Consider the following 21,467-nt stretch of genomic DNA (forward strand, 5'->3'; position numbering starts at 1 on the left):
AAACCACCTTAGGACAGAATAAAATGTGTTTTTTTTTTCCCAAGGGTGCCAATTTCTGCTTTACTCTAACATGAAAGCACCTCATCTAATGCTGAAAGTAAACAATGTTCTCTATGATAATGATGCTGTACACAAAAGGCTGATAGAAGCTGGATGGTCCAATTGAGGTATCAAAACCTTTTCAGGTTGGTTCAATGATGCAGGTGCTTTTGAGTAGCTCTTCAAATGACATGTAAAGAAAAGCCTTATAAAATGATGGAAAACAAAAGGACTGTAGATATTTCACAAAAATGCTGGGTTGGTTCAACCCAAATTTGGGTCAAATATGGACAAGCCCAAACGATGGGTTAAACTGCTGGGTTTGTCCATTTTTTACCCAAATTTGGGTTGAAACAACCCAACATTTTTTAGAGTGTACAAGTGGTTACAAATGAGAAAATAGCAATGCAAATCCATCACAGCCATTTAAATCTAGCCTTGGATATAAGTCATATACTTATTCCAATACGTACAGTTGCTGGGAAGTTAAGGATTTACCTAAATTTTGGCATATAGACAAACATGATTGGAGATGTTGGTCAGAGCCTTCCTGCAATTCACAAGAGGGCTTTGCCTGATGCAAAATAAAAGATTTCAGTCAGTGTTTCTTGTGGATAATAATTCTTTAAAAAAAAATATTAGCCATACTCTTTTTCCTGCAGCTGTGCATGGACATTAGACTGTCACATACAGAAGATCTGAGTATATAAGGTGCCTTTCCAGTGAAAGTTCAAGTACCCACATACTCATGACTCTATAGGGAAAAAAAAACTAGAAAGAGAAAAAGCAGAGATGTGTTGGAAGAGAGAGAGAGAGAGAGAGAGAGAGAGAGAGAGAGAGAGAGAGAGAGAGAGAGAGAGAGAGAGGTCTAGTGGAGATGAGAGAGGGGTCTAGTCATTAGAGAGGACTAGCATTTACTTCAGATCAGAAGCTTTACTACATTCCACTGGCTTCTCACACACACACACACACGCACGCACGCACGCACGCATGCACACACACACACAGTTTCTTTATAGAGAAACTCCAAAAGAACACACACACACTTTTAGAACTAAAACTAAGACTTGTAATCAATAATGAAACAGCACCAGGAATTAAGTTCAAGTGAGGACAGTGGGTAACATTATTAAAAAAGCAAATGTCAGTTATTTAATATGCCTGAATTAACATGACTACATTAGGTTGCTGTAATGTTTAAGTGTCTAAAATAAATATCTCAAAATATTTTTTTTCAGTGTCCAGATTGTCCAACTTTTCTAATTAGATACATAAATACATACCTTTTCTAATTAATATTAATTATTCAAAGAGTTAAAGATGCTGACTGCTGTGAAAATAGTACAAAAACCAAACACTTAAAAAAACATGTTCAATTATATTCAGTTCAGAACTAGGAAGATGCATGGAATACAAAGCATAAGCATGTCTCAAGTTTTTGAAGATGTAGCAAACTCTTGGTGTGAGCTAAAAAGCCATCTATAAAGCATCAAAGACATTGGTTTTGTGCTCACTCCTGGTCAGAAACAGGAAATATGTTGTATAAGGACTCCGCACGCTTTATTTGGGAGAAAATAAGCGGACTTCTCTGGTGTGTGTGTGTGTGTGTGTGTGACTAAGCAGCTGTCATCTATGCCAACTACACAATGCATACTAAACTATCACATCACATCCTATTTATTCAGACCTGAACGCTTCATTCGCTTCTCCTTTCCCTGTCTCTTCTCATTTACCGTTACCATCTGCAGTTAATTAATGCTAAATAAAAATATGCTAAAGTTGCTTTATTAGTAACTATTATCATACTACTATAGGTGCATCACTTCATCTCATGACAGTGAATCCTGAGTGAAGACATGACAAAATTATAGAGAAATGAGAAGGCAAGCAATGTGAATCAGAACAGATAAAAACATCACCTTTCATCACTTGCTTAAGTGAACATGAATCTAAAAGAAGATTCCAGAATCACTATTTGTTTCGATAATAATGTGACTTGTTGTTTGAACAATTACTAATTAATTGCCATCGTCAAATACAATATCTAAATGAAACAGGGCTTTCAAACAATCCAAACAACCATTCAAAAGCACTAAAAATCTCTATTGTGGGTGCTCTAATTTTCCAAATACCTTTTAACAACTCCCCCAATTTAGATTTTTCTAACATTAATCATTCATACTACACATCAGTATGTAAACATATCCACATAAAACCACTAATGGTGCCCACGCACAAACCATGATGGAATAGTGTTGTGTCTGTAATGGTTGTAATTTATGGATTAAAGGCCCTGTGGAGACTGAAAGGCTTAGAGGAAATCAATACATCCCACACATTTAACTTGTCCATGTATTCATTACTCAGCAAAAATGTATATAATATACATACATGTTTATATAGCACTGTGGTCCTTTGAGGCAAGACATTTGTTCCATTGTATATCTCTTAGGGGAGGAACGGTACATGTATTCGTACCGAACCGAAACGGTACGGGCGTCACGGTTCGGTGCACGAATTTACACGGAGAATACACGGTATAAAAATAAATAAAACTCGCGTGAAAATTAATTAATGTAATGCGGAACTACTGTTAGATACGCGGGTTTCTTTAGGGACACATTATCTGTACCATCGGTTTAGCTCTGAACGCGCGTTCACTTCAAACGTTGGCTTTATACGCGCGTCCTATTCGCGATAGACCTGAATTTAACGCTCTATTCGCGTTTGGTGTGACCGCATAATGAACAGGCTGCGATGTCAAGATTGCAATGCTGGAGTGTGTGTGTTTGTGTGTGTGTGTGAGAGAGAGGCGCGGCCGCGATCGAACACTGTGGAAACATAAAAAACATAGCTACTCCGTCATTTTGTTCATACAGATCATTAAACCTGCAAAGTGTTCACTTATATTTGTGTACACTCGCAATAAAACACAACATTGTGCTTTTGTCACACTGTAAACTCTTGTCAAACTGTAACCTACAACTGTCACCCAACCAAAATCTCTCTCTCTCACATACACACACACTGTTTTAAAAGCAAAACATATTTATCCAACTCCATTTCAAAACAGTCTGTGGGTCCCATCTTTGAGACATTCATCATATCGCATTGGTTTTCATTTCTCGTCCTCGGAGCACTAATCTTACACATTCTACATTGATTAAAAAAGAAAATCGAATGCGTTTTTAATGGTAGTATTATTTTATACAGAAATCAATTATTTATAATTCAGATGAGAATAATGTTACATTGTTAATTAATAATGTTAATTAAAATTAAGGAAAACAAATATCTGAAATATAGCAAATTCATTTTAAATTCAGGTACAATTACCAAACATATCGCAAGGTCTTTTTGTCTTTTTATTAATTTAATTAATAAACAAATTATATAAAACTATTGTCAGTGCACTACAAATAAACTGGTTCTATGCCTTTATTAATAAAACTTATTTAAAAAATACAATGCCTTCTGCATTTTTGTTTTGCTTTTCCCTCCATTGTACCGAAATCGTACCGAACCGTGATGTCTGAACCGAGGTATGAACCGAACCGTGACTTCTGTGTACCGTTCCACCCCTAATATCTCTATACAGAGGAATGCCATTAAAACTCTCTTGACTTGACATGTCAAATACAATAATAAATATGCAAGAATGCTTAATCTAATTTCCTCCACATTATCTTCTTCATCACAGAGCTATCAGTGCGATATAAGACACTACATACCGAGGGTGATGATGATGAGGGTGATTGTGTTAACGGTGATCGGCTAAGAAGACACACTCACTTGCGGAATGTGGGAATGCCGTGGATAGATCGTCCAGGTGACGTCCCGGAGCTCAGGCTGCGTCCAGATAGTAAACTGTCTGTCTCAAATTGAAAGGTTCCATCACAGTCATCTGGAATATCAAGGAATTCACCATCGCTCCACACCTTCACACTCCCGTCCATGGTCTGATATTTGATCTCTATGGAAATATTTGTCTGAAATACAACAACAAAAAAATTCAAAATTAATTATACATATACAGTATGTCACATTAATATGCCCAGTAAAAATATTGAATATATAAGGCATGTCTATCTTTTTCAAGTGGACTACTGAATAATATAATATAAAATAAATATGATTGTCTTTTTGTGTATGTTCTTTCAAGTAGGCTTCAAAACACGAAATTGACTTTTTAATAAGAATACATTACAAACACTCACAGGTTTCACAAGCAATAAAGATACTTGTCTAACCCAGACACAACTTTTAAGCTGAAGAGAGGTAGAACAATAAGGTTCAGGTTAGGTGTTAGAGTTAAGTGCTAAGGTTAGGGTCATGCTAGCTAACCCATGTGACAGTCTGTCAGCATCAGTTACCCTTTCCTTCTCATGTTTACAAACCCATTAAAAGGAACAAGGAACAATTTAGCCTCAGTCCAACTTATCTCTGTCAACTGCCTGATGGTCACTTCTCCTAGGGGTACATGTCATACAAAAGGGAGAACCTGAGCCCTGGTACAGCTTTACTTAGATATAACCCCTGCTTTAATTAAACAAGACACATTTCAAGCTTTGCTGAGGTCTCATTTCAACAACAATAACAAAAACGAAACAGTGGTTTATAGTTTTTGCACAGTGTAAGTACAAGTGGACCATCAGTTGCATGAAAGTGCGTAGTATGATTTCACTTTTTCATAAAATAAAAATTGCTTAACAAACATTACAATAATGTCAGAATTGCACTGGGTCAAGGATGAAATGGGTAGAAGTGGGGGAGGAATACTGAGTACTGTGTGACAAGTTTAGACTTACTTTTCTTGGTAATATATCCAATAAAACCTGTATGTTCATGGCTCCATGGCTCATTTTTTGGAAAGTTTTCTGTTTTTCTAGCAGCAATGTTTTAAAACTAATGAATGACTGTATAGCCCTAAGCAAGATAAAACATGACCAAGAACCAGCCAGTGATCACCATGCATTGTGTTGCATAACAGCTTTGACATTTTAACAATAACTCCTTCTGTGTTGTGCTGTAAAAAGGTGGGCAGATAATGAAAGTGTTTTTCATTATCTGTATTGGCGAACCTGTAACAAATTTAGGCATGTGAACAGATTGTTTCTGCCACAGTGTGTAAGACAAACACTTACTACTCCTTACAATAAAGTCAACTAAAGTCACAAACAAGTTACTTTTGGAAGTTGCATTTAAGATTCACTTAGTTCAAAAATGTTTTAAAGGAGCAATAACCAAACTGGTAAGATCTGAAGTGATAATATTAGTAAGAGTCAAAGGAAGCTTAATGCAGAAAATAAGTTTAATATTAAAGCTACACGATACATTTCCTTTATAATCGAGCTGCTATAAGCAGGACCCCTATACAAATCAACCTGCACATGATGGTGGATATCAGAGAGAGCAAGAGAGAGAGTGTTAAATAAAACTGTATAGTCCCTTATAGCCTCCGAGTAGACATGTAACCATGACAACGATGGTTTTGTGCAAGTTGTGCAAAGCTAGACCCTCTGGTGAAATATGTGAATGGATGTTTTTGTGAGTGGGTGTGTTATATGAAAAACAGAGCATCTCTGATCTTTCAGACCATAAGAAAAACATGCACATTCACATGCACTGTCTGCTATCCTCACGTCTCACCCGTATGGCTGTGTTATTGTCGTCAATAAGAGTGTCAGACACCTCCAAGTGACCCTCCTCCACCACCTTCTGTAGAACCATGCGGAAAGTGCCAATTAACCTGCAAACAGAAAAAGTTCAGTCAGACAGTTGTGTTAAATAACGATCTAACACTTTGGTCTGACCCGATGTGCACTGAGCTTGTAAGGGTGGTGAGGGAGATACACTGCGACAGCTACAAAGAGCATGTGATAAATATATCACACACACACACACACACACACACACACACACACACACAAATACATATGTGACTCGTTACATTTTTACACTCATTTTTTTTTTTAAATATATATATATATTTGATGTACAGCTGAGACGAATATCATGAACTTCAAAGATAGAGAAGTCTTTACAACTGTTATCATTTTTACATTTACAACTACTGCTATTAGCAGTCAGCCATGATCGGTAAGATTTTTTACATCTTTTTGAAAGAAGTCTCTAATGCTCACTAAGGCTGCAGTCATTTGATCAAAAATACAGTAATATTGTGAAATGTTATTCAATTTAAAGTAACTGTTTTCTATTTAAATCTATTTTAAAATATCATTGACTTCTGTCATGGCAAAAGCTGAATTTTCAGCAGTCAGCATCATTATTCCACACTTCAGTGTCACATGATGCTTCAGAAATCATTCTCATATATGCTGATTTGCTGCTCAAGAAACATTTCTCACTATATTCACAGATGAAAATGGTTCTGCTGCTTAATAATCTTGTAGAAACCAACATGATTTTTTGAGGATTATTGATGAACAGAGTAAAAAAAAAAGTTTTAAAAAAAGAGCATTTATTTGAAACAATGTAAAAGTCTTTACTGTGATTATATTTTGTCCTTGCTAAATAAAAGTATTAATTTCTTTAAAAAAATAAATCTTACTGATCCCAAACAGTAGTGTAATTCTGTGAGTGATAGTGTTCAGTTGGTCGTCTGATTTCAACAAAACGGCTTTTATTAGACTACTGAAATGTCTGGACCTTTGTGGGTTTACATGATTTTTCAAAAGCATTATATATTTATTGTTTGTTAGGAAAAAAAATACTGAGTGCACCTTTAATGGAATTAAAGAAAATGAATAAGCTTGAAAAAAAATCTTAAAACTACTGGTGAATTGGATGTATTGTTCAAAAATAACACTATTAAAATACACTTTTTATTGTTTAATCACTATTCTGCATATAAATATCTGAATACTGTCCCCTCTGTGAATCATTTAAACATTTCCTATCAAAAAGGGCAGTTTAATTTATTTATTACCAGCTGCAATCACTCCTAGGGACACAAACACATGCTTTTTATGTAACCACAATGTCTGTTTTGAGGTTAGAGGAAAACAGACTCACAAATCTAGACACAAGAAGATCAACACACACATGGGAGATAGGAATGCGTCGTTTTTCTGCTTGTTAACTGAACTCTCCGTATGAAAAGTGACAGGCAGTGAACAAAAGCAATCAGGAACTCTGGACTGACCAATTAAATGCCACATGTAGTTAGCTTACACACACACTCTCTTGTCTATTACTGCATCACTGTCTAAGAGAAAGACAGGCGGGTCTATCCATGTAGTCAGTAAATTTGATGAGAAAACATATCAAACCATTCAAACCGCTAACAGTTTTAGCACCTGCCTTTGAGTTACAGCTGTATTCGGATGTGAAATGACACACTCAGTCAGCACCATCGTTCATCCAGAGGGACTCGATAAAGGAAAAGAGACCATTGTGATTGATACGCGTCCAGTTCAGTGGTGAAATGATGGCTTTGTGACTGTCTATGAACTGCATGCATCCACGGGTGAATAATTCACTGATCCTGGATCAGGTTCTGGCTCTCGATCAACTTTTCTAAAGACCCCACATACATTATTGATCCTCTGAACAAACAACAGACAATTGACTTTCATCTGCTCCATAATTTACTGTGTCCTGCCTTGTCAAGTCCATTCTCTTTTTTTTGACGAGGTCAGAACCAGAGAATTCACAGCAGTTAATCCCATGTTGCTTTTCCATTTTTCTTATATGAATTTTCTACAGTATATTGATACCAATTTAGAATTGATCTTACATGCAAGTTGATTTCAGATGAGATCGGATGTCCTAAATGATAATTGTAAGTATTTCTGACTTATGTATACTACTTAACTGTTCTTAATCCTTAAAAATGTACTGTTACTGTGAAGACTATAACCACCATATAAATTGAGGGACAATGAGCATTTCTTCTGTTGAAAATGGGGGGAAAAAATAACTCACGGCAGGGATGTATTTAACACAGAGGAAATGGCTGGAGTTCTCCTTTCGTTAGTGAGTAATATAATGAGTGGCTGTGTTGGAATTCTGAGCTGGAATTTGCGGTTCCTCTGCAGTTATCAGTGACGGATCCTGTTATAGAGCCGCAGTGTACTCTCTGCCTTCTAGTGATATTACTAATTAAATGCATGAAATCACACCCCAATTCCTGACATACATTCACTGACATAAAACATTACATCACACACAGGCTTATTTCTAAACCAAACTAACCTACCAATACTTTTTAAAACACAGTGACTATTTAAAACACATACGTGTTTTTTGAAAGAAGTCACTTATGCTCACTAAGGCTGCATTACTTGATCAAAAATATGTAAAAAAAAAAAAAAAAAAAAAACCGTAATATTGTGAAATGTGATTACAGTTTAAAATAACTATTTACTATTTTATGTATTTTATTCATGTGATGAAAAGTTGAATTTTCAACAGTTATTGCTACAGTCTTCAGTGTCACATGATCCTTCAGAAATAATTTTAATATGCTGCTTTGGTACTCATGTATCACAAACATGATACCTTTTTTCAGGATTCTTTAATGAATAAAATTAAAAAGTTCAGAAGAACAGCATTTATTTGTAACATTATAAATTTCTTTACTGTCATGTTTGATCAGTTTAATGTGTCCTTGCTGAATAAAAGTATCAATTTCTTTTTCTTTACTGATACCCAAACTATTTATTATCTATTTGATTTCTTCTCATATGGTCTTTGTTTGCAGGATGGGATCCTAATAGCAGCCATCTACAACGTCACCACCTGGTGGTCAGTTGGTCATGAAACAACAACAGCAATGTTGAAAGAATCACCATTAATTCTCAATTACTGCCTAATCTTCCCATGGCTAGGAAATGTTCACCTCTAATGTACTGTATAACGTTAATGTCTGTCATAAGGAAAATAGAGTTTCTGAGCTACACATCGGTCTGCTGCGTGTACACAACGGTCTCACACCTGGTGTTTTGTCCCGATCTACTGAGTTCGCATAGATCACGATCAGGTCAGCTACGTAATGCATATGATGGATAGAAATTACATCTGTAAATAACAAACAAATAGCTAATGAGTGGCGCGGTTAACATATGTCACAGGGGCATGTGAATTATTCAGCAGATGCTCTTCTTATACACTGTGATCTATTCACAGGTGTCACTGTCAGCTCTAAACAATGCCTATGATAACAAAACAAAGTGCTGACCATTGATTGTACTTAAATTAAATTAACTTAATAGTCATGATAGATTTTTCTACTTATGCTCACGACAGCTGCTAATTTACTAAGTCACGTTGATGTAGCCAGACCAAGATAACCACATACACTCGCACACACCAACTCACACTGACGTCTGCATCAGGAGAAGTGTCACACTTTCAGGCCACAAAATTTGCACGTCATTCAGTGGAGAACAGCTAGTAAAGATTGTCAGCCTATCCACCACCTCTGGAGGAATACAGTATATAGAAAACACCACAGCACTCCTTCAGAGTAGTGGGAGAAAAGCTTCACAGAGTGAATACTGACAGGTACATGAACAGGAAATAAACTGCACTGCATCCAATCAACACGTTTCTAGAAAATACTATAACCAGAACTGATAGGCGAACCTCTATTCTGTGGCTGCTCTCTCATTTATATCTCGGGAATAAGTGGAAATTAGAATTGGCAGTAATTAATTAATGTCAATAACTACCACTCTACTAAAGCATAGATAGATAGATAGATAGATAGATAGATAGATAGATAGATAGATAGATAGATAGATAGATAGATAGATAGATAGATAGATGCATATTATTATGAAGGCTGTGATTAAGTAGGCCAGTCCCACCCCTCCTGTTATCATGTGCATACCTAAAAGGCTCAAATAATCTACACTGCTACTGGACTGTCAATACAACATATCATGAAAACCAGCATCACAAAGAAAATGTACGAGTTATGAGGTCCCGTATGGTCCGATGGAAATAACAAAGACTTATTGCTAAACAAACAAGCCTTAGTTTGTCTAAGAGAACATTTAAATAGCCAATGCTTTGTTGCTGGAGTTTGTTTGGAGACCATAGGTTGAAGCCATGAATGTTAATTACTTGAACTAAATGTCAGTCAATAAATACTATACATTCAGAAGCAAGTACTGTATATTAATAGGCTGCTATCTTTTTTGAGCTAATCTGAAGTCACACAGCAAATGTATTGAATTATCATACCTGTTAGTAAAGACTTTGCTGTAATTAAACACTTGGATCTCCAGCATCTCGTCCCCATCCACTTGACTCCCAATTGGCCATCGGAACGCCTGGAAAACAAACCAAACAAAGACAAAAATCAATATGTTCAATCTGTTTTTAACAGAACTGACCATTTGTAGATATTTCCATACTTATTATCCACACTATATTGGGTCCATAACCAAAATAGCTCTAGTACAACACCGCACCATTAGATTTTCATATGAGCACAGATAAAGGCAGGCGAAAGTTATCGATAATGTCGTGCTTGGTGATCTATACGGAAGCCCATTTATGCTTCAGAATAAAACATTAAAAAGGTAATTGTGAAATGAAAATAAAACATAGTCACATTGTGAGATATAAAGTTGCAATTACAAAAAAAATAGTCATATATGGAACAGAATTAGAAACAGATTTGATAATTTGCACATCATTAAAGCAGTCCTTTACTATTACTAAATGTGCCCATTTTCTCTATTACAACCAAAGATAGAAATACACTAGTCTCAATCTAAATATACTAAGGTCAGCCCATTTACTTGCCATTAACATGCCAAACTTTACCAGGGATTTCAGTGAATATTATATAGGATACTGAAGGACGACCCACTTGTATTTCCTTTTAAACTAATTGTTGCAAACTTGCAATCTATGACACTGCAGGAGTCTTTTCTGGTGCTATAGGCTCTAAACAGAGGGATGATGCATTAGCTTGCTCCTGATCCCAGAACATGGACTCCCATCTGGCACACTGATCTATACAGACAAACGGGCTGCCCTGAGGGCTGCTGAGGCGTTCTGTTTCACTGCGATTATGGAGAACAGCGGTACTCCACTGCAAGGCTGTGAGACCACAATGTTTCTTGCCAAATCAATCAGTGCAGAGCTGAGACTGGCTAGGATGCACTGGCTAGGGGAATGAGATTTGTTGATGTGTGGTTAAAAAGTCACTGAGGCCACGTGCAGGTAAATAAGGCTGTCACTTCTGCTTAATCCTGTTTTGAACACATAGTTTGGTTATTTACAGGAGCGACAGCCACATTTAACAAGCAAATTAAGTCTTGAAAAATGTAAAATTCACGTGATAACATGTCTACAGAACTGAACTGAACGCATTGTTTATTGTTATTACAATCATATCAGAGATGTGTTTGTTCTCTAAATGCAGTGCAAACAAAGCATATGGAAAATAGTTATGTCTTCTTCACTCCATCACACATTTTGACACATGTAATTGCAGAAAGAAAACATTGCGCCTTGATTAAGGGGAGTTTACTAAAGTTTGCCAGGCGATCATTTGTCTCCCTAACTGTTGTCATCTATGTTTCATGTTGGAAGCCAAAAGAGAAAATCCCTGCTATAATTACCATTTAAAGCTGCTGTAGGTAACTTTTGTAAAAAAAATGTTTTTACAAATTTGTTAAAACTGTCATTATGTCCTGACAGTAGAATATGAGACAGATAATCTGTGAAAAAATCAAGCTCCTCTGGCTCCTCCCAGTGGTCCTATTGCCATTTGCAGAAATACACGCTCCCGGTCAGAAACAACCAATCAGAGCCAGGAGGAATGTCTTAGCAGTGTCAATCACGCTCGTGTACGCGCTGATCACACCCCTCTCTTGCACAGCGCGAGCCGTCGTTCAAACTCAAGATTGCCGGTGTGCCGCAGCTGTGCTAATGGCGGAGGAGAAACAACCTAAACTGCCAATTTCTCGAGTGGCACCTGCTCATAAAACAAAGACGGGTAAAAGAAAAAAGACCGATGACAATAAACAAGCGAAAAAGAAAGAATTAGACAGAGCCCATTGACTCGGTGTCAAAACTCTAGCCGCATAACATGTAGACAAAATGTCATGCACTGTGCAAAGCAACAATTGAAACCTGATAATTCACTGGCTTGTCATGTTGCTGAAATAATGTACCTACTAGCAAACCTTATCTAGCATTTGGCCTACATATCGTTAGAATAATTACTTACATACTGTTACGTTAGTTACCGTTATATTATCTTACTAGCTATTTATAACTTATAGAAAGGGTGCAACGTTATAAAGTTACATTACATCTATTGCAAAATACGTAATGATTTGAGGACCAAGTTTGTAGTCAAAGTATATGGGCAGGCCTTAGTCAATGTAAAGCATATTGTTGATGTTTTTCGTCCCTAGTGAATGTGCCGTAACTGTTTATCCACAGTCATCGGTGGCCCTGCTTACTAGCCTGCGCGTTCACGACAGGCTCCACTGTGGAGGACGAGCTGTGGAGGGAGGGCTGTAGCGCAGCAGAGAGCAAGGGGGTGGGACCTGTAAGTTGTGCTTGTTCAAATTTTCAGGCTAAGTCAACGTTTTCTCAAAACTCCCTACTGCAGCTTTAAAAAAAAATTGTCAGGTAACCTAAAATTTTGCTGCATCTAAATAAGCTGGTTTTATTCAAGTCAAAAAATTATTTAATATCACAAACTTAAACTGACTACATGAAGTTAATGTACATCAACAAAAGTAACTTTTAAGGGTTAGCCTAAATCATATTGAAATAGCTCCTAGGTAATAATTGTTACAGCACCGAATGATGGGATGAATGCCATGAAATATATATATTACCATTCAAAAGTTTGTGGTCGGTAAGATTTTTTAAAATAGTTTTATGCTCACAAAGGCTGCATTTATATGATCAAAATTATAGTATGCACATTTATACTGAAGATTATAGAAAATTAAAGACATGATAAAATAAATGATTTCTAGTTTCATTTGTTTTAAAATGGAATTCCTGTGATGGCAAAGCTGCATATTCAGCATCATTACTCCAGTCTTTAGTGTCACATGATCCTTCAGAAATCAGTCTAATATGCTGGGGCACGTTCAAGTTCAAAACAGTGCGCAACGTTTTGCTACGGTTTCCGGGTTGAACGTCATGTTTCTTGGAAACGGCGTGCACCGGTGTGCAACCATAGTGTGCAACGGGGTTTGAGATACGTTTTCTCTTGTTTGGTGGGTGTGTCAGAACTGCAGTCCAATCAGCAGCAACATGTATATAAAGCACGCGGTATTAAAGTGAACTCGCACAATGGGTTCAAGGAAAGTAATTTACTAATGTGTTCGATGCAGCTCGGTATACGCAACAACTGAGGATATTAGAAGACATGTTTGTCGTAAGTTTTATTGTAAAAATATAGGATATCAACATAATGATGTAGTTGTTTATATTTTTAGCTTCATTGCAAGTGTATGACATTTGGTATAGAAATAAACAATGGTAATTAAGTGCTTTTCATAAAAATGAGAAAGAAAATACAGGGTATTAAAGGTGCAGTGTGTGACTTTTAGCGACATCTAGCGGTTCGGTTTCGAGTTTACACTAAGGGCTCAGCCCACTGCTCACCCCTCCCTTTCGAAGAAGCTACGGTGGCTAAAACGGGACAAACTTCGTCGTCTGAGACAGCAGAGAATAGCCAGCGTAAACCAAGTTTCTGTACCACAGTCCATTATAAACCACATCATGGATAAAGTTTCAGGTGAGGATCAAGGGTCTTAATAGTAATACATAATATAATAATAGTAATCAGCTGATTGTCTCACGAACGTAATCAGCACATTCTCCCCACATAGCAAACCCATAAAACAGCGAGGGAGAAGAACCACATGAAACTATGCAACTATATATTTTTTCTAACAGGGTAGTAAAAGTTTAGCTGGCTAATATAAGCTGTTACTGTGGCTGAGCTGGTTAAAGCGTAAAGCCTTGTTTAAACTCGACCCGTCCGCATGAGCCCAAAGGTGAGCCTTTTGGGCTTTGGCATGAGCCCTTTGGCATGAGCCCTCCGCATCCCCTAGACACCACTTACTACACACAATAGGCTTTTTTTCTCTGATTTTGGAAACTCGATCGACTTAAAATGCTTCCAAGATCGACGGGTTGGTGATTCCTGTAACTGTTTTACGGTCAATGACAAGAGTAGCCTACTAATCAGCTGTCTCACGAACTTAACCAGCACATTTATCCCCACATAGCAAAGCCATAACACAGCGAGGGAGAAGAATTAAGTTACATGAAACAATCCAATATTTACACCACTGACAAGGGAAAAGTCACCACTCACAGTGTTTAGTGACGAAACGCGCTCTGTAACGCTGTTTGTTCGCTGTCGGCTACGGTAGAAACATGACGTCACAATATGGCGACCTTCATAGAAGGGGATTCCCGCGCCTATGTAGATATAAATGCCTCATTCTAAGGTAATAAAAACATTACGGTTTATTAAGTAAGTTCTTTATACACCACTGAACACATAGTTATGGATGGCATATTGCATTTCTGTTAATAGATACTCAAAAATGTTACACATTGCACCTTTAAAACAGTATGAACTACAAATAAAGTCAGTATGTGAGGCTAAATAGATGTGTTTTAGTCTGAATTAGGTAAGATGTGTGCTTCCATTTCAGTTTCCACAAATCCCTTCACTCGACTGGGATGCTCTCTTGTGTTCTGGGCGGCAAGTGCAGTAACTGTAACATCGGGCATATTTTGTAGTATTAAACACATATTTATACCGACTTCATCAGGCTCCGAAAATTCTTCACAAAGAACACAAAGAATGGCCTTCTCAGCTGCCATAGTTGCAACTCTTGCGTCATCAGAACAGTGTGTTCAACGCATCGCCGTTTCTGTTTAAAAAACCGTTGTGCAACGTTTTGTCGGGGCTGAACACAGCTCTGATTTGCTTCTCAAGAAACTTTTTTATTATTATCAATGTTAAAGATGATTATGCAGCTCAGATTTTTTCAGGATTCTTTGATAAATAGAATGTTCAAAAGAACAGCATTTATTTGAAATACAAATCAATTTAGTGCATCCTTGCTGGATAAAAGTATTCATTTCTTAAAAAAAAATGTATATATATATACACAAGTCTGCAGTAAACAAAGATGCAGTGAGCCTATAGAAAGGAGTTGAGGTGAAAACAAAGATTATAGGAAACTAAATATAAATAATAAGGCCACTAAATTCATCAGTATGCTGAAATGATTAGATGAACCAGGGCAGATTGGGGAATAATTATTTTCACATCTGAACTCCTGATAGCTCATTGTGGATGAAATTGCACTATGTATAAATTTAACCTCAATAATATCCTATAAAAAGAAGAGATTTTTACAGCTTTGCATATAAACACAAACAGAAAATATATTTAAAAAAAGGAAATTGAGCTTGTCAGGGTGCTACGTAAATGAGGCTTATACACAAGGAAATAACGTATTCAAGAATCTAGTGAAACTTAATGGGATAAAACATGTTGAGCTTGGTTGTTGAGGATGGGAAGCTGTTATTAAACACACACACACACACACACACACACACACACACACAAAAGCAAACTTCTGTCAAGAGGACACCTACGGTCTTATATTCCAAACACATTAGGATCATTTGTCTATTTGAATGTTATGGGTTCTCATCACAGTATGAGAAGTTATTGCGATGAGAGACATGATCCTCACTAGACAGAGAGAGATACATACCAGATGCTTGCACAGAACTACATCTGAACATTTTATAATACAGAAGGGAAAAAACGGGAACACGGGAGGGTCTCAAAAAGAGTCATGTGGCATGTATTGAAATTGTGAAGTCGTTGAACACAAAAGGCTGAAAAGAGGGTCTATGTGAGATTTACTAGATGTCTCAAACCACCTCTATTCGCACTCGACCAGCTGCACAAACCTCAGCACAGGTCTATATGCTAAACCTACAGAGAGGAGCCACTGATGGAGTATACTGCAGAAATTGTGCGCTTTGCTTGCCTTCACGGACTGAGCCAAATACCCACGGGGTAAAGTCCAGTCAAGCGGAGTGAGGATTTCCCCCTCAAATCCCTGAGCTCCAGTGCAGAATCTATATTCACTCCCACGGATGGTGCAAAATATGAGGAAGAATAAACAAGAGGAGATGGAGTTGCTCCTTAGAGAGAAAGAATTAACTGGCAGTGAGGGCTTATTTTAAACTCACTCGACTCTACAATCCCTCGTACCTTTAGTACGTTTATTAGAAAGCTTGAGGTGAGAGGCGGTTCGGAGAGTATGGGGAAGAATAAGGAACATGAAGAGTAGAGATAGGAATCATCTCTTTAACATGCTTATGCTCCCTGTTGATAAATGAAAAAAACAAACAAACACAGCTATTGGAAGTCACTCGAATGGATACAACCTGCATAAAGTCATATACTTCCAAAAATCCCAACCATTATCATGCAAACATAACATTGAGAATCTGTAATAACATTTTGTGAGATGTTTATTAAAATTGTCTGATGGGGTGTTATTGCTTATCAATTATAAATTAACAGAGATGCACAAAATATATTAGGTTTATTTATAGCTGTTAAATGTTATCTTTATCAAATCTCATCTTTATACTGTGCGTTGTGATGCCTAAATTCACTTGTAGCATTTCAAATGATTAATTTGAGTTTTTAGAGTTTTGTTTTCATTTCCTCAGACAAAATAGTATAGAATTTTAACACCAGAATAATAATTATACCAGTTATAGATGGCCATAACATGAAAATATTGTCTCATTGGTAAAAGGCCAGAATATATTGTGCATCCCTATAAATGAAAAAACAGAATATTGTATGAAAATGTAAACAACTGCATAATTCTGTTTGCGGCAAATAATAACGGATAATATTATTACAAGAACCCGTGACAAGTTGCAACATACCCTTTACAATAATTATTAATACTCTTACAAATGCTGCTGGCTATCTAGAGAACAGATTAGAAGGAATTACAGTGACTGTGCCCATAGATGCAGATCAGATGAGGATCAAATTATCTTTGCAGATGATACGCCTGCTGATTATAAACTTTGAAAAAAGTCTATGCAGCTTGGAGTTATTCTTGTAACAGCATTTGTAAGAAGGCTGAATTCATCAACCCAAAGACGTACCGCTAGTTCACAGTTGCTCACCATGACTAATTAACCAAGGAAATAAAAATTAATTGGACAAAAATAGCATGGCTCGTGCACTCACTTTCAAAGCATAAGCTTCACCACATTTTGTTAGATGCATGGTTAAACCTTGAAAAAAATATTTCATAAAAACTTAATTAAATATGTTTTTAACAAAAAGTCTAACTTTTAAAGGATAATTTCATGTTTTTTAATACCAAAAAAAGACGAGCACACAAAGTGTATATCCCAAAGAAATGCCTGAAATACAGGCGTCTGCCCATGAAAAAGACTTATCTTCCCACCCTGGTGTCATGAGGTTTGAGCTCAGAGAGCATGTGACATTACGGATTCACTCAGTGTCTTGTTGACTGGACTCTATTTCACTGCAGATAACTCAGAGAAATAGAGCCTATTCTCAATTTATCCTTTTCTTTTACTCTATTTTTTTCTCTAGGATGCACTACAGACTCTCATAAACCACAGAAACATGTCATGAAAGCATTTTTTTTCCCACAGGTTTTGAAACCCAAATATTTGTAATAAATATTAATGTTTATATTGTGAATAGAACCCCAATCAAATATAATATATGCATAAAGGACAACAACAAATGTTAAAGCTCCTACTAAGAAAAAAGTCCATCACGATGTACGAAACAATCAGCCTATAGCGACAAGACAAATACTGTAACTGAAACAGTATTAAAGTAGTGAATTTTCACTACAATCAATAGCACCAGTTCTGTTTGTCTGAATCAAGAGTGGGTCTGCAGTGGGTCTCCCCCTCTTACATACGCTGTGAATAGATGAGCTCTCTGCTTCAGTGATGGTAAATACTTGAGGTGATTTGAGTTTGTAATTCAGCTCTAAGAAACTAAGAGCCTCCTCACGACTTATATGCACGGAGAGTGAATTATTCAATGGCAAAGGATCACACGCTCTGACATGCCACATCTCCCTCCCCCTCACTCTCTCTCTCTCTCTCTCTCTTGTCTGTGATTCAGATAATGGAAAGATGCATGAACACTCAACTCTTTCATTTAAATCAATGCCTCTCTATTAGGTACAAAATGTGCACTGGTCCTGACATCAAACCGCATCTCTAATCAGCCTCCTCAGTCAAGCCCCCTAGTGATTTTCTTTCTCACACTCGCTTGCCCTTCCATTTTTTCCTCCTCCTCCTCTCCTACATTTTTATCAGTCTCTTTCTCATATGCTGTATGCTTTGGTCTCTTCTTCTCCTTTTTTTCTTGTTTCTTGTAATTTTAGCTTTTTGATCTCAATTTCTCAGCTCTCATCTTCATATCCATCTATCTTCCAACCTCTGTAATGTTTCATGCTGCCACATCCTAAAGTCACTTCCTGACATTAATACAACAAGTTAAAGCACTTCTTATTTCAGATTCCCAGTGTGCGGCCAACTCGCGGGAACATTTCAGCTAATTAAGCTTATTAAAACCGATTGTTTTGATTTACCGCAGTAATCTGGGATGATTTAATGTGGCTATTACTTCTTCACTCTTCCCTCTACACCATATGGCCTCACAGTGTGTGATTTCTCCTGCAGCACCTCAAACATCTCACCCTCCGCAGATTTCGCTAGGTGACCTCCCTCAATTCTGAGTCACAACAAGCTCATATCTTCCCCTTTCCTTTTCCTTTAAATCTAAAGCATCAAAAGAAATGATGACATGGTTTTAAATGTATGTATTTTGTTTAACAATTGATAAAGACAGGGGGCAGTAATGTTATAGACTTTAAGCCAGTAGCACAGTATGCAAGTATAGAGATTGTGCAAGGTAGTTTAGTTAAATGCAAAATGCTAGCCTGTTTTTGAATGTATTTGAAATAAGTCACCAGAACTTTTGTTCATTTAATTGTCTATTAACTTAATCCGCACCTGTTATATATCAGTAGTTCTCAACTGGTTAAATAACCAATTAAAAATAGTTCTGATTGGGTCACAAACAGCAGGGGAAAACCATGCTAAATGCAAACCGCATAATTATGTATAGATAGCATATACAAATAAATAAGCTTATTAACTTTTAATAATGGAGGAGAAACTTATTCATCTGTCTGTTATTTAAGTCAAAGTACAACTGTCACTTGGTATAAGTTTCAACATGGGCAGGTTGTGTGACATGCACTCATCCTCAAAAACCATGACCAAAAAACTATACTACACTCAAAAAAATGATATGTTGGCTTTACCTAACTTTTTTATGTAAACAGGTTCCACCGGTTCCACATAACTATGTTTCGTTAAACAAACATAATATGTTCATGTAACTTCAACATCATGGAATTTGGTCATTTTAAGCGACCCAATTAAACTCTGAGCTAATGAGTTAATTAAGTGAATAATTAAGTGATGATTGAGAATTATTGAAGACACCTGATGTTAACAAGCAGAATCTCTAAAGGAGAAAACCGGAATGTTTAAGTCACCATTATGGAGATAAGTATTTGTTTTAGTTGGGCTCTTGACCATTAACTTATTAACTTTAGATTTTGTTTGGTTGCTGTACATGAGTTATAGCCTCTTTATAAATTAATTTATTAACCTTTTCAGTCGTATCCGACTCTTGGTGATTTCTATGTGCAATCTCTTGCCATATGCAAGAGACTGGTCATGAATTTTCTTGGCGATGATTTTTTTCAAAGGTAGGTCGCCAATTCTTTCCCCAACCCTCCATATTACATGATGGCATGACACTCACACACACACACACACACACACACACACACACACACACACACACACACACACACACACACACACACACACACACACACACACACACACACACACACACACACACACACACACAGTCTTACACACACACACACACAGTCTCACACACACACACACACACACACACACACACAGTCTCACACACACACACACACACACACAAATTCACACCAACAGACAATTTAGCATCTCCAATTCATCTATACTGCATGTTTTTGGATTGTGTGGGGAAAACGGAGCACCTGGAAGAAAACCCACACAGACACAGGGAGAACATGCAAACTCCACACAGAAAGGGCTCCTGGCTGAGCTGGGACTCAGACCGGGGACCTCCTTGGTCTGAGGCAACAGTGATACCCACTGAGCCACTGTGTCGCCCCTTTATATTACCATTAATAAATATATACATTTCTTTTTTTCAACTTTTTACACTATTTTGGTACTTGCCACTAAAATAAAGGTCCTAAAGCATAACCATTGAGAATCATTGCTTTACATATGTCTGATCTCTAGCTCGATAAGTTCAACCTTCACACCTTTTAAAATAACAAATTCATTTGTCACCTTTTCATTGGAAACACAACACCATCTAATGTGAAACGTCAACATTTCATTCTCTGGCAGCATGAGGCATGGTTGAAAACTGTTGGAAAGCTGAACAGAAAGAATGATTAGATTGACAAAAGAGAGAGATGTAATTTGGTGCTTCATTGGGCCATTGAAGAGAATGATCATATCAAATGAGATCTGCTGGTCATGATGAGACAATTCCCCATCAGCATAATGAGAAAGCAACTCTTATTTTCTCACTGAGACATTGATGCAGTGTGATAGGCATAGCTGAAGTTTTGTGATGGACATGAACTTAAATGCATGGGAGTAATAGGGCTGAGGAAAACAATGTTTGTCAGTCTTTGCATGTAAACATCCTTAAATGGGTGTACATGCATTTAATACAAACAGCAGCAGTGGTAACACCATCATAATCTTTTGCAGACAAATTTTTTTTTCAGCAAAAAGGATTCGGGGAAAAGTATTCGTTCTTTAAACATACTTTTATTGCCCTTTGTTTCGTTACACTATGTATTCCTGTGCAACTATGTCATCACTTCCAGTATTTATTCATTAGCATTCACAGAAAATTTGCACTGGTTTACATTTCACCAGGCCCATATTTTAGACCTGTTTCCCAACATTTATTGTGTTATGCATCCCCAACAGCCACATTAGAGACTTAAGTACCTTATCTTCAAAACAAAACAAGAATTATGTTCCTTCACTCATCTATACTAGATAACTTTTGCATTATCATTAACATCATTAAAGAAGCCTTAGAACCATTAACTATTAAATTAAAAATAATTGACACTGTGCAAGAAAAATAGCTCACCACACAGCTTCCTCTGTCTTTAATAAGACACCCCTGAGCTTGTTCGCCTTTTAACATCACTTTCTTGTTTGCCAATCATACAGAAACA

The 21,467-nt window shown here is 36.9% G+C and overlaps 1 protein-coding gene across 10 annotated transcripts in view; it reads right to left on the reverse strand.

Annotated features, from left to right (window-relative positions):
• otofa (otoferlin a) overlaps positions 1 to 21,467 on the reverse strand; it is a 66,765-nt gene that overhangs the window by 37,355 nt on the left and 7,943 nt on the right. For all 10 annotated transcript variants that reach the window (XM_056240044.1, XM_056240043.1, XM_056240052.1 and 7 more), the window contains exons 3-5: positions 10,252 to 10,340; positions 5,689 to 5,788; positions 3,832 to 4,028 (exon numbers count right to left, since the gene is read on the reverse strand). In XM_056240044.1, the coding sequence (XP_056096019.1) occupies positions 3,832 to 4,028; positions 5,689 to 5,788; positions 10,252 to 10,340 (386 nt within the window). The remainder of the gene's footprint in view (positions 1 to 3,831; positions 4,029 to 5,688; positions 5,789 to 10,251; positions 10,341 to 21,467) is intronic.

Source organism: Rhinichthys klamathensis, unplaced genomic scaffold, assembly GCF_029890125.1.
Source record: "Rhinichthys klamathensis goyatoka isolate OS25496 unplaced genomic scaffold, OSU_Roscu_1.1 h1tg000579l_1, whole genome shotgun sequence".
NCBI lineage: Eukaryota > Metazoa > Chordata > Actinopteri > Cypriniformes > Leuciscidae > Rhinichthys > Rhinichthys klamathensis.